The following is a 15241-nucleotide window of genomic DNA, read 5'->3' as shown; positions in this document are numbered from 1 at the left end:
TGTATGCAAAAAATGTCAGTTATCCTGAAATACATATATACATATGTGTGTACAACTTGGTTGAATAAATTTAGGTCTTAACTATCAACACAAGAAGACATTTTACATGACTGATAGTAAGTGACACACTTTAAGCAAGGTGTGTCATCTACCAGGAAAACGAAAGTTCACTATTTCATTCTACCGAAGGACTTTTCTAGTTTCTAGTTAATAGTTGGAAACGAACATTTTTGATTTGAATGAATTTTGGAATTTTTGTTTTTATCATGTAATTAAGTTTTGCCAAACGGGGAAAAAATAAAAAAATCGAAAGTTTAAATTTAACAATCTCACCGATTTTGCCAGTTTAGTATCTCAAAAAAACATTATAGTTACAAAAATGGTTCTGGTATTGTTTTAAAGGTTATACTTGGGGCTATATAAAAAAGTACTAAAAAAAATTGCTAACTATGTGAAGTTTTGAATCTTGAAAAAAAATATTGCAAACTCTAAATTAAAAATAAATTTAAACTAAACAAAAATTATTTAGCATAACTTTATTTACAGTTTGCAAAAAAATGAGTTTAAAATTTCGAAAATTCATACCCTTAAAAAACCTGTCTTGGAAATTACACGATCTTTTAAGATAAGTTAGAGGTATTGTATACAAAAGATTAAACCATATTTATTTACGTTTTTGCTTTCAAAATTTTTTTTAAATTTCGAAATACTGCAAATTTTTTATAGCCTTAAATATCCCACTTAAAACGAGTCCAGAACGAGAAACGAGTTTTGTAACTCTTATATATAAACTATATAAAATATATAAAAAATTAACTTCGAAAATGCCGGAAATTGCGAAACTTAGAATATTGCATAACTCTCGAAACAATTTTTATTTTTTTTTTACTTTGGCAGAACTTTGTTATATGAGAAAAGAAAAGTTATTACCAAATTCATCGATCCCACACATTGGTCGATTTGACATGGAGAAGTTGGGGAGGTATTCAGACCATATCGATGGTTGAGTGGAAGATCGACCTACCTCGGCATCCCGCTCGAAAGACCCTATCTTAGAAATTTTTTCAAGAACGCCCTACTTCAGAATTTGGTTGAAGAACGCCCTATGTCAGAATTCGGTCCAAAAACGCCCTATCTCAAATGAAAATATATTGAAAATGTGCTGAGATAGGGCGATTTTGAATCGGCAGTTGAGATAGGGCGTTCTTCAACCAAATGCTAAAATAGGGCGTTTTTGAAAAATTTCCTGAGATAGGGCTGCCGAGTTAGGTCGTTCTTCCATTCAGCCATCGATATGTAAGTAAAAAATATTTTGCCAACGAAAAAGATGAAAATATTTATTATGCTAGTATTTGTTACATATGTATGTAAATATAAGATAGTATAAAATTTCAGGCATGTACAACCCTAATGCACATTCTTGCATGACTTGCATCACATCCACACGAAAATTCTGCATAACATTTTTAAAGTAAAGAGGTTAAGTGATTTGAACTTACCGATGCTGCAGTAAAACATATCATGCACATGGTTTACTGTGAGTATGAAGTATTTCACTTGGCTAATGGGCTATGTACCTAGTGCTAACGCATGGTTGATACTCAAGTACTTTCTTTTACTTGCACTTTCATCGAAAACTTTGAATTTGAAGACATTTCGTGGTCACTTGTTTTGGTTATAGAAGCATGACCGATAAAAGCAGCAATATGGTACTTATGTTTTATGTGCATACATATGTATGTACATATTTATATACATTTGTAAGGTGGACATTCCAATTTGCATGTCATCTAGAAAACATATGCATATAACTTATGTACGTATGTATGTATTTACTATGCATGAATAAGAATAGTCTGACAATGCTACAAACAAATGCAAATTTTGAGTAAAATTTCAAATAGATATAAAGATAGAGTATACTGTAGAAATAAAATTTCACTTATAATGGAGTATCAACTCACATTTGGAAGCTAAAGTTGGACAGCTGGCATAGAAAGTGCGCAAGAGTTTTCCGAAAGCGAATATTTTAAGAGCAGGTTCCATTTTAGTGATGGAAAGTTAGTGTAGAGTTAGCGCTTGGCGCCAGAATGCGCGGAAATTTGTGACCCTAAGTGATTTCTCAAACCTTATACTCTCTAAAATAGTAATAAAAACTATAAAGTTAATAAAGAAGACAGTCAAACTCATTTTTGATAGGACCACGTCAGTCAGCAGTCGATAGAAGTAAGAATGGCTAGGCAATTTGAACTTCATAGGTGGTTAGTATCGATCCTTTTCTCGCGGATCTTTTCCAAGATTTAGCGTATTGTGAATATCTGGTCTATGGTGGACTTTCCAGGTCTAAAACCACACTGATAAGGCGCAATCAGTTCTTTGACGGTGGGCTTCAGTCTTTCATACAATACGCTCGATAAAACCTTGTAACCTATGCTTAGAAGTCTGTTACCGAGGTAATTAGCGCGAATGGCGGGGTCGCCTTTCATCGGGCATCCATTCATCTGACCATATTCTACATAATAATGGTAATGCATGCACCTTATTAACTCCTTGCCGCCGCTGTTTTTCAAGCGCGCTATTTCTATTCGTACCCAGTCATTGTCAGGTGGTGGAATATTGACTCCGTCATCATCGAATGTGGGCTCGGGCTCGTCTTCTCCACAACTTTCTATGCTGCTCCATAATTTAAGCAAGTTCTGCAAATCAGTCATCCGGTCGCGGTTGTTCTTACAAGAGTTCATTGTGGTCTTGAAGCCTTCCGACGAAAGTCGGCTAACTCTCTGGCAAAATTTTCGGGCATTTTTCGTATCGGCCAACATTTGAAGCCCTTCGCACTCACGTATTTCTGCCTTTCTCTTCTAATTGCGGCAAATACGTCTCGCTTCCCTCTTCAGTTCCCTGTAGGGGTCGTCTCTCTTAATCGGATTTCAGCTTCTTAACACTCCTCATCGTACCAGTTATTCTTTCGGGGTCGCTGAAATCCGACTACTTCTTCGGCGGCGATACTTAATGAACGGGAAATGTGGTTATACTGCTCGCATATGTCGGTTTGTTGAAGAGTGCTCTCTGAAAGCAGGTGTGGGAGGCGAGTAGCAAATGCATTGGCCATCTGTTGTGATTGCAACTTTTCGAGGTTGAGATTTCCTTGCATTTTTGGCGAGACCAGGTATGAAATTTTATGTGTAAACATCTGTATTCCGAACTGTTCCCAAATGGGCTCGAACTAGTCCCGAATGGGATCCGAAATAGCCTCGATTGAGTCCTGAACTGCTCCCGGACTATCCCCGAAATGATTTAGACAAAGTCCTGAATTACTCCCGAAATGGTGCCGAGCTATATCAACAACTTGCAACAGGAGTAAGGACATTGTATTTATCACAGGAACCGCAATCATTTAAGTGAAATAATTTAAATTAGCATTTAATCATTATTTTATGATTTTTATTTTTTCGCTCAGAGATAATAATTATTATCGAGTTTTATTTTCCACTTAAAAACAATTACACCTTGCAACAAATTTCAAAAAGTTGAAGGCAATGGGAATTGGATCAACAGCATTTGATTAAGCTGGTCAAATAATGAAAAAGTACCAAAGGATTTGAAAAGGTTGGTTACCATTTCTTTTTTTAATCTCAATTTGAAGTTGGAGAAATAAGATCGGAATGGGAACGTATGATTTAAAAACATATTTTCCAAAGTTAACGGAGCGGGAAGGAGAGATGGTAGGAGTTTTTGGCCCAACTCAATATTTAATTAAAAATGTATACATATATGTATTTTGGTATGAAATTTGTGAGCGTTTATTTTTTAACTGTAAACTGAACTTCAAATCGATATAAAAAGGAAATTGGAACCAACTTTTACAAATGCTTTGGTATTCATTCATATTTTTACCTCTTTTAATGAATGCAATTGGTCTCATTCCCATCACTTTTTGAGTGTTGCACTGTGTTATTATGTGTAAAATTTAAAAGGCCATTGCTACTGACGAAACCAACTGAAATTTTGACCTGAAAATACTTATTGCTTTTATTAGGGTGTCGCTACCTCTAAAATATATGTGTCGGAAATCCATCTAGTATGTATAGCTTTTGCGTTTTTATACCCGAGCGCACTTGTGCACAAGGGTATTATAACTTTGTTCACATAACGGTTGTTTGTAACAGGCAAAACGAATCGAGATAGATATAGACAAATGTATACTTAAATGATCAGAATGAAAAGAGAAATCGATTAAGCGGTGACTGTCTGTCCGTCCGTCCGTCCGTCCGTCCGTCTGTGCACACGATAACTCGAGTAAAAATTGAGATATCTTAACGAAACTTGGTACGTGAACTTCTTTTGGGCGTAGGACGGATGGTATTGAAAATGGGCGAAATCGGACAATAACCACGCCTACCTCCCATATAACAGTAATTTTAAGAAATACGAAAACTGCGATATTTTAGTAACTACTAAAGATAATTCACTCAAAATTGATACTTACAATGAGTTTCAGACGGAAAACATGAAAATTATAAATTTTTGGAAAATGGGCGTAGCCACGCCCACTTATGGTTACATGTGTATATCTTGGTAACCGCTGCACCAATTTCTTCCAAACTTGGCACAGTTGTTGGCCCTGGTACAGCATACCAAATGGCCGAAAATTTCTAAAATCGGACAATAACTACACCCACATCCCATATAACGGTAATTTCGAGAAATACAAAATCTTCGATAAATCAGTAAATATGAAGCTAATTTATTCAAAATTGATGGTTGCAACAATTCTTTACCAGGAAATACGTTTATGACAAAATTTTGGAAAATGGGCGTAGCACCGCCCACTTGTGATCACATATATGTATCTCGCTAACCGTTCTAGCAATTTGTACCAAGCTCGGTATGGTTATTGGGCTTGCCACATAAAAGCAAACCGTTGAAAATTGTTGAAATCGGACTAAAATTGAGGCCGCTTTTCATATAACGGTAAATTTCAGAAATGCTTGAAATTTCAATATTTCGAAATTGAAGGACGCTAATTTACTCAAAATTGATACACCCCGGCTTATCATGTAGCGGTAGCTTTCGGAAAGGTGGAAAACATATATTTAATACTTGCGCCGGGTATTTAATGTTCGGCTCCGCCCGAACTTAGACTTTCTTACTTGTTTGAATTATCATTATTCTTAAGTGAAAACATAAAACTCAATATTAATTATCTTTGAGCAACAAAAAATAAAAATTAAAAATTATTATTTTTATGACGATTGAAAAGAGAATTTTGTGAGTTTATGTAATAAGTCGGTAATACGACCAAAAGATAGAGCATCCTTGATTGGTAATCCACATTTTTCGATTTCCAATAAAAACATTTTTACTCATTTGAAAAGTCCAAGATGGGTGGAATTTCGAAGGTCAAAAAAGAAATTTCCTAGAAAAAAGTTTCAAACAAAAGTTACGTATATTTATGCTCAGAATCTGATTCTCTACTAAAAACGTGTATGTTTAATTAAAAAAAAAATTCACTTTCGGTCAGTTTAACCCATCTTCTATCGAAACTGGAAGTCGGTAATACCACCAAAAGATAGAACATTTCTATTGGGTTTTTTAATAAAAAATTTAAGAGACACGCTTTATATAACAAAACTTAACCAAAATAAACACAGTTATTACCTTAAAAATTTTTATTTGCCGACCTTCCTAAAATATATATATTATACCACTGTATAAATAATTGATGCCCAAAATAATATTTGAATTTCATAAACAGCTCTAGTAATTTACATTTTTTTTAAAGCAACGAGTAATTGCAAGAATGCAGCTCTAACACTTTTCACTTCCATTCACTTTATCTTTTCTACATATCGTCATCTGAAATGCAAACAGACGTCACAACATCGTAAATTAAATGGAAAAAGCCGTGACTAATATTTTAATTTTTTTTTTCATGAAATGATGTGGGGAGTTGTAATTCGATGAAATCCATTTTATATATCAAAAAGCGAATTTTGAATTTTTTTATTAGTTATTACTTTATGCATTTCAACGATGATGTTAGTTACGTCTTTTTGTATATCAGGTGACGATATGTATTATATGCAGTGTATTATAGTCAGTTTATACAACGGTCTTTTTCGAAAATTATTAATATTTAAATCCAAACACAAATTGCACCACTTTGAAATTTTTCGATACCGATAACTGTGCCGCGCGTTAGCTTGAAAAGCGATGCTTCTATTGTGGCCATCAGGAAATGACAATGGCAAGTTGTTATCACATGTAAAAGAGGCAACTTGTAATTTGAAATACAAGCATAAGCATTTAAAATGTGTGTGTAAGTGCTTGCACATGATAATATTGTTACAAAGTTTTAAAAGAGAAACATTGAGCTTTTTAAAGCTTTACTCAAAAGCTTTCAATCGACAATTGAAGCAGCACTGGGCCGTAGAGTAAAAAAGTAAATTACTGCCACATACCTACATCTTTAGTGATATGTACACTCAGCGCAGCTTAGAAGCGTAATGGGCTGTTTTTGCTTACGCGTAAAAGCACATTTAGCGCATTTAGCTCTAAATGCTACTCTAAATGTACATTTATCCATACAAAATTCGTCACCTAAATGCAACTAAATGCAACTCCATTTTTGCATTAAGAATCTAAATGCTAAAAGCAACCCTGTGATCTTTCAAAATTTCCACGATTCGAACATGGTTTAAAGAGAAAAAGTGGCAACATTGCTTTTTCGAGTATACAGTTGCTAGCTGCGTTTCAGTGATCGCCGATCGAGATTTCTTTTATTTTGCATTACATATTTGGATAAAGAAAAGTTAAGCAAATTCAACATCGATTTGATGCTGATAGAAATCTGGATCAATTTGTGATCAACTCAGTTTGGTTTGTTTCCTAATTAAGTGAAGAAATTTTAATTGACAGCACCGACAAATGAATATATACACAAACAAATGTTCGGTTATGGTTAAAACAATTAAAGTTTTTGTATTGAATTTTTGGTTTAAAATTAATTTTTTCCTTTTCAGTAGGGTTTTTGCACATTATCTTCTGCGTGAGAATTGATCGTAAGATATACGCATCTAAATAAGAGACTGGAACACGGCTGTTTGTCAAAAGCATACGATTTCGAACTCGCGTAAATGTACATTTGCTAAATGCTATAGCATGAACGCTCTTCGAAAACATATGTTCGAAAGTGCTAAATGTTGCATTTTAAATGCAGCAAAAACGCTGCATAAAGCTCTTGTAGAACTCCTAAAAGTATGCAAAGGAAAAATCAGCCTTTACTGGCATCTTATCAATTTACGATAGGCATACATGCATGTATGGTATGTTCGTGCCACACTACGACACCACCCTGCAGCATTAACAAATTAGAGAACAAGCACCGTTTACGTATAACGTCAATTAGGATGCATTTAAGCTCAATTTAAATTCCTACAGCAAATCTTCCGTTATGCTAGTGAGCATTAGGTAAGCTGCAGGCGGTTGGCAGAACAATGGATTTTGGTGGCTGCTACTATGAGATGCAGATGTTGCCTTGACTGTGGCCGCGACTTAGGCCATGGCTGTCGTGGTGTTGCTGCTACTTGCACTATGATTGCATGCAACAATGCTGATGTCAACGACGGATAAGCATTTCCGGATACTGGCAATTTCCCAACGAATACGTATGTATGTATGCATGTATGTACATACATAGTTCAACATACTTTGCACTGAGTCGATTGGGTATTTGAGCGAGAAGCAAAGTGCTGTGTCACAATAAAATGCCAATGAAGTAATTTTTATATTTGCATTGGTGCATTTGTGGCAAGCCATTCAACGCAGCAGATATGCAGAATACAAATCTCAGGCATTTTGTTTCTGAGAAAGCTTGAAAAATACTTCGAAAAGCGCTGCCAGAGTTTTTGTGGTTATTAAGGACTTCAAAGACACTAACTAAAAAAACTTTGCGTATGTTCATCAGGGTGGTTCAAAAAAAAGTATGCCATTTCCACAAATAACTTGCTTTTTCCCCACATGGACAACTTTGAGCGCTTTGAAGGACCTCTAAATTTATTATTTTTTTTATTTCGAAATAGAAAAAACTGGGGTATGTTGTTTCGATGTTGAACAATCCTAAGGGGTGTGAGCATTGAAATTCCGACCTTATTTTTTTAAGTGCAGTTTTGGACCACCATCATGTATAGGGAATGCATATACATATATTTATCGATATAATTGCTGTTAAGAATAGATAATGTTGTGTTTAAAGTTTCTTTATATTATGTTATCGATACTTTTATGGATCTTATTGTTGGTTTATATGCTATTTATTAAAACAAATGCATGCAAAAATTTTGTAAACTTTTTAATTCCTAAGTTTCGATACATTTTTTGAAAAGTATAGCATTACTACTGAGATATACATATACACCTAAAGTTAACAAGCATTATGGCTGATTTCCAATAATTTTGATGACAAACTTAACATTTTTTAAAAGCACCAAAGTTAATTTTCGATTCAAAAATAATTGTATGTTTCGCCTGTGTACACAAATTTCAACTATGTGCCTATTCTTCCGTATTACATACGAAGTTTTTCACTGGCGCATTCTATCCTTCTTCTCGTATTCCCTGAATCCCCAAAGCCTCATAGGGTTCCAATAAATTTGTATATTATGCAAATTTTAGACATTTCGTTTGCCATTCCAAAGAAAGATCAGTGTAGTAAATCCTTCACTTGCCACACTGTTTTGTCAGCTGACAAATCGCACAGCAGCGCCGTTTGGCTGATCAAAGCGGTGCGCGCATCCATGCCACTTTGCAATTCTAAATCATGCTAAACATTGACCATATATGGTGCCGCCAATCGTGCCATTTTGTGGCAGCTTCATCAGCGGTCAATAGTAGACAAACATGTGTATCTACATACATACATACACACACATAGAAATGCACATACAAATGTAAAAATGTAAAAAATTCTAAATAGTTTCAACCGTGCAATAGAATAGAATATATGCAATGTACATAGAATGAAATGCTGCAGGTTGACATGCGCAGTGATGCTTTGCAACCGATCGACCGCAACCATTGAATTGTTAAACGTTGCATGTTGTTGCAGTTTAGGCCAGCATTTGTTGGAAAACGATTTGCCGCGCCAAATAGCCAAATGTAATTCAAATTGGATGCAACGAACATATAGCAAGTGACCGAAATGGCTGAAAGAGCCTTAAGCCGACGATGTACGGAGGTACATACTGTTGGCAAAATGGCAACTTGGGACAATTGTTTGCCTGCTGACAGCAAGTGGCACATTGTATGCTGGTTGAACAAGTTTAACATTGGTCAAGACACTTCAAAATCTATGTACGAAATTTCTTTCAAGCGTCAGTGAAATTGAAGGGAGAAGCAGGCAATTCACCGATATGCATGAGTAATTATGGAAATCTAGATGAAAAAAAGTGAGGGAAATAAACGCGAGAAATAAACGCGAACAATACCTTCGAGAGCGTTTATAAGAGAACAAAATGGGAACAAAAGTCTCTGGGACGTTTTTGCAAAGAAACAAGCGTGAACAAAAGTCTAACGAACTTTCTCTCGAAGAACAGTTTGGGAACTAACATCTCAGGAACATTCTCATAGAGAATTAAATGAGAACAAGTCTTCTCTGAACTATTCGCGAAGAATGGTATTCAAGTTAATAAAAAAAAAAATACTGAAAGATAATTGTCAACACAAAGTTAACGAAAGACTTAAGACACGAACTTTTCTTCGACAGAAAATGAAAAAAATGTTCCATAAATGGATAGTTCACCCTAATGATAAACGATCAGCAAGTTTAGATGATCGAGCTTATTTCTGGCTTAGAATTAACAATCGTGGTTCTCACTGAAACGATTTTTCATCCCAACACGCGGACGCCTCTCTCATTCTTAACGTTAAGTTCATAAAACTTTTGTTCTCGTGCAGAACTAAACCAAAACAGGAATGCGTTCTCGATCCCTGGGAAATATAAATATTTAATAAGTAGTCGAATTCCAAGTCAGTAGGCGCGCGTTTTGTTTATTGTATAGTTTGTTAGGCTTCATAATATGTATGTACGTATTTATTTTGAGTTGATTGTTTTTGACTTACATCGATCCTTGAGTCGTGGAGTTGTTGGCGGTTGTATGTGCTTCAGTGTTTGTCCTTTTCGTATCGAGTCCATGAGTTGTTCGCGTGGCGATGGTGTGCGTTTGATGGGTGGCGGAAGTTTACGTTCGGATGCCTGAAATAACATATTATATTGATCAGTGACAGAGTAGAACGGGAGGAAAATTAATTAAGTGAAAGCTTTTAGTGGCAAAATGAATGCATGTAAAAGAGACAATGGAAATACGAAGTATTCCTACAAACTGATTAACAATCACAGGCTAAACTGTTACCTAAATGGCGAAAGAATAGTAGAGACTGAGTTTCCGATAACCTTTGAGAAAAGGAAGAACTAATTTATAAACTTCCCTGTTGAATTTCCAGAAAAACTTGTAGCTGAAGTGGGCAGATAAAATAGTTAGCGGCAGAAAAGGCATTCGAATTTTTACAACTGCGGGTTGTTTTTCATTCTCCGACCATCCAACTTTCATGCATAAACATGAGACTAGAGAATTTATCAATTTCCAGAAACAATTCTGTAAAAAGCCTTGTAAGCATACGTGGTTCTTTCGGATTTTCTTGAAGAATTACACAGTACAACACTCAAAAAGTAATGGAAATGACCAATTGCATTCATTAAAAGAGGTCAAAATATGAATAAATACCACAGAATTTGTAAAAGTTGGTCCCACTTCCATTTTATATCGATTAGAAGTTAGTGGTAGAACGATGGCTGAGACAAACGAATATCAAGCTTTATTTTTCAATCTATTAGTGGCGCGCAGCAACAGCCTTTGTTGAGATGCTACAAAAGCCTATCTAATCTCTTAGGTAAATCAGAAGTCAATGCTTCCACTTTAAAAAGCCGATTAAGTAATGCTAAGGCCCAGAAGTGAAGTAGATCGATTACACTGTGGGACACAAAAAAAAACTAGAGTGCGCATATATCTAGTTTGATAGCTGTTGGTTATACGAACAATGCCTCATACTCAGATTTAATAGATCAATTCGTCTTCTCAAGGAAAAAAGTTTCAGAACCAGATTTACTCAGATTTTTGGAACATGAAAATTTGTTTTTCTCGAGAACGTGAATTGATCTCCATAGTAAAACTTAGTATGAGGCATTGTTCATATGGCAATCAGCTATCAAACCTCTCAAGTAGCACACTGGTGTATAACTTGGTGTAAATTTGTGAATTTTGGTGCAATTAATCAGATTTATACCGAAATTCGTAAATCTACACCAATTTATGCACCAGTGTGCTACTTGAGCTGATATACATATGCGCACTGTAGGTTTTTTAAAAGTTAATTTTTGTTCCCCAGTGTTATAGACAGACCTAAACTAACATCCTTCAGGGGTTAATTAACACCCCCTTAGCTCCCGAACCAAAACGACGTATATTGACGAAATATGTTTATCTATATAAGTAAATATAACTATAAAATACAAATTATGTATGTATGTGTGTACATATGTCCGCAGCTCCGTCCTAAACTTTTTGTCCGATGAGAACCAATTCTTTCACACCTATTGCAAACTTTCCTAAGATAGTCATAGACTGAAAATAATTTCCACACATCAAGGCGTGGCACCTTCCACACAAATTAAAATTTTCGCATTGCATATATATCTGGAAGTGTTGGCGAAATATTAATCTGATTAAGTATTTAAAATTAACGATTAAAATGTTAATCGCGATTGATGATTAAAACTAATTAATCGTAATCAACTGTATGATTAATGATTAAATTTTTATAATCGTTAATCCAATTAAAAAGAAAATCTGATAAAGTTGTCTAGTTTGTCCGAATTTGAAACCAAACACCAGTTATAGAAATTATTTTGTGTTTTACGCTTATAAAAAGCACATAATATAAAAAAATTATAATCATTGTTATTAGTAATAAATAAACTGGGAACTTTTACAGCCTAGCGCACATGTGCAAAGGAATATTAAAAGCAAATTGCTTAGACTGAAGTGGAATCTCGACTTAGCCATACCCAGGCACATAGCACAGGAAAATTCCAGTATTAATTAATCACCAAACATACGTAATCAAATTAAGGGTTAGTGATTAAAAATTAATTTTTTTAATCGCGGTTACGATTCACTGTTTAATCAGATAAAAATTAATCATGATCAACTGTAATCGGATTGAATTTAATCGGAATAACTAATTGATTAAAAAATCAATCGATTAGTGCCAACACTGTTATGGAGATATGTATGTGAAATGAATTCCATATTCATGGAGAAAAGTGGGTGCAATTGGAGAGCGGATGGTAGGAGTGATGAAAATTTCAAAATATATGTACATATATTAGAAAAGGCTCCGTGGTCTCTCCCATGCAATTGAACTTTCATACAGAAAATTTTGGAAAGTATTTGAGGATTTTTTTTACAGATACATAGTTGTGTTTAAAAGGCAGATAAAATCTGGAAGCTTAAATTAAAGGGGGTTGGTCTTTCATGTTACTACAACATTTATCACGCAGAATTTAAATGAAAAATCCGCGTGTATAAATTACCTTCTTAAAAATAATGAAAAAGATAATTTTTCAGACGCAGCATGATCGCATTCGCTTACTGAGGCAAGGGTTGTATTTTTCGATTTTGCCGATAGAAAAAGTTTTTTGAAAAAAGAGTTCACTTTCCTTCTATACCTTGGGCTTATATTGCTCAACAAGGGTTTTTACCTCAGACTACCGATACAAAATATTTTGATTACTGGTTTATTATTATTTTTTTTTAATCTTGGCAGAACGACGAGAAATGCCTATTGCGCGCTTCTACTGCTCCTTATAAAGCTGTTCAATGGGTAGCAATGCGTGTTTTATTACAATAGCACCAATCTGTCGTACTTTTTTTATCGCTTATATGTACATCCGATTGAAATGACTTCTAATATGACTTTTCAACCATGTTTTGAAAAAAGAATTGATTCGTAGTTTGGTTCATTGAACTCTTAATATTTTCAAAAGTTAAATTTTGGTGATCAAATATCTCTAAAGAGATGTTTTATGTTAAATTTTTTAAAATCAATTTTCAAGGTATAGAAAATACCACTTATCTGGTCCTTTCTCCGAGCAATTACTCATACTACATAAGTCAAACTATTAAACTTTCAATTGAAAAAAGAATTTTAACCGGATCTATTTCAGGAATACAAAAAGTTCCTCAATATTAGACGGCAATTGCAAAAGAATTTGGTTAAAACCCCTTATCTTCGAAATGCTTAAATTGAACTTTTACTTGATAGAATGATTCAAAAAAATTCATGTTTGATTGCATCCCGGGAGTATGATAATCCGTCACTTTTTTTTAAGAATACAATCAAAAGAAAATATTTTCATAAAAGCACACAGTGTTTCGACTATATAGAGGCAGGTAGAAAAAATGCATGGTGACAGTTGATAAAAAAAAGGTTGGACTTAGAGAGGGAAAAGTAAAAGTCAAAAATACCAAATTTTACATTATTTACTCACCCCTCTTCTTCACGAACGATACATTTCCAAAAAAAAACGGGAATGGGCGCGATACCGACTAATCAGTTTAGTTGCCTGTGGCGATTAACCCCTTAAAGAAAGTGTTCCTTTTTCAACTGTAATCAATTACTTAAATGTCGTGGAATATTTAGGTGAAGGTAGTTATCATTTATTTGGTACTTTCCTATTTTCTTACCAAAAAGTTTACTTTGAAATGCAGATGCTAAAGATTATTAGTAAATAAAAGTGTGAGTACCGGTCTGTCAGGTCTTGAAATTAGACGAATATTTTAGAGAATTTTATGTAGTTTTCGAATATATAATTTGATCTTTGCGCGCGACTTTGCAAATACGTTCGCGAAAAGAATTTTTCGAACAATGAAAAAATCTCACCAAACATTGGGAAAAAGCGAGTATTTACACCTAAGTCATTTTATAGTATAACTACGGTGACCATAAATATATTTCGAAAATGCAGGACAATTTTTCAAAAAATTAACCTACATATAATTGCGTAGTATAAAAATAACAAAAATATACTACATATATACATTCTTCGTCATTTGAATAGCGCACCCTTTTTTTGATTTTCTACCATACAAAGTATGCTTGACAAAATTTTTATATGGAAGAAAATGCGCAGCACCGTCAACAAAAAAAAATTGTCGCCCCTATGTTTATTTTTTTTTAATTTTCAAAAATTTTTTAAATGGGATGTAGACGTAGAATATGCTATATTTTTATAAAAAGTTAATGAATATTAAACAAACAAAAGGAAAACTGTACCTACTAAGTATTGGGCTGTATGAATAAAAATAAGCAATTGCTTTTTCTTGAAATTTCAGACCTTTTACTCAATTTATTCAAACAAAATTGGAGGTATACAATTTTAAGAAAAGGCAATCGCTTAGTTTTTATTCGTACGGCCCATTAAAAGGATGCGCTATTCAAATAACCAAGAGTGTATATTTCTCAATTATTAATCCAATTTTAAACTTTTAACATAAATCACATTTGCTTCATTGGTATTAATCCGTTAGTAATGAATATTTACAAAATCATAATAAGGCATATTACGTATTACTTTACACGAAATATGAACCTCTGTAAAGCAAATTTTTAGGCAAACTTTGGGTCGTTGAACACGAAAAAAATACCCATGGTTTCAAAGAAGTGTTTTCGAGATTTGTTCGAAAACGTATTTTTAGTACTTTTTCAATTATTCCTCAATATTTCATGAAACGACCAACAGTTCGAAAGGTATTGATGGGCTCTTTGCAATAATATATATTTTTTGTGCAGATTGTGTTCCGTAACATCTAAATTTCTCATCAGATTTTCATTTACTGTAAAAAGAAAATGATTGTAATTTCAATTTTTCGATTTTGGTCGCTTGTAACACTAATAATTTTCTTCGAAATTGGCAAAGTAATATATTTTTGTAAGAGGACTGTAGGTCGCTTATGTTGATCGGATAATTTTTTTCATGAGATATTGACGAATAGGTCCGAAATGTACCAAAAACACGTTTTTCGAAAAAATTACGAAAACGCTTGTTTGAAAAGAAAATTGGCTTGGAAAATATTTTTTTTCTTAAGCGATTACCACAAAATTTGTAGAACAGTGTTATCGATAT

At 34.0% G+C, this 15241-nt stretch overlaps 1 protein-coding gene across 1 annotated transcript in view; it reads right to left on the bottom strand.

Moving 5' to 3' along the window:
* The window catches only part of LOC118741581 (protein spire-like), a 253674-nt gene that overhangs the window by 95217 nt on the left and 143216 nt on the right, over positions 1 to 15241 (bottom strand). Inside the window, exon 12 of the mRNA XM_036473577.1 lies at positions 10120 to 10252. Coding sequence (XP_036329470.1) covers positions 10120 to 10252 — 133 coding nt within the window. The remainder of the gene's footprint in view (positions 1 to 10119; positions 10253 to 15241) is intronic.

Source organism: Rhagoletis pomonella, unplaced genomic scaffold, assembly GCF_013731165.1.
Source record: "Rhagoletis pomonella isolate Grant_MI unplaced genomic scaffold, Rhpom_1.0 Rhpom_scaffold_00006, whole genome shotgun sequence".
NCBI lineage: Eukaryota > Metazoa > Arthropoda > Insecta > Diptera > Tephritidae > Rhagoletis > Rhagoletis pomonella.
The sequence above is the reverse complement of the archived record's forward strand: the minus strand, read 5'-3'. Positions and strand labels throughout refer to the sequence as shown.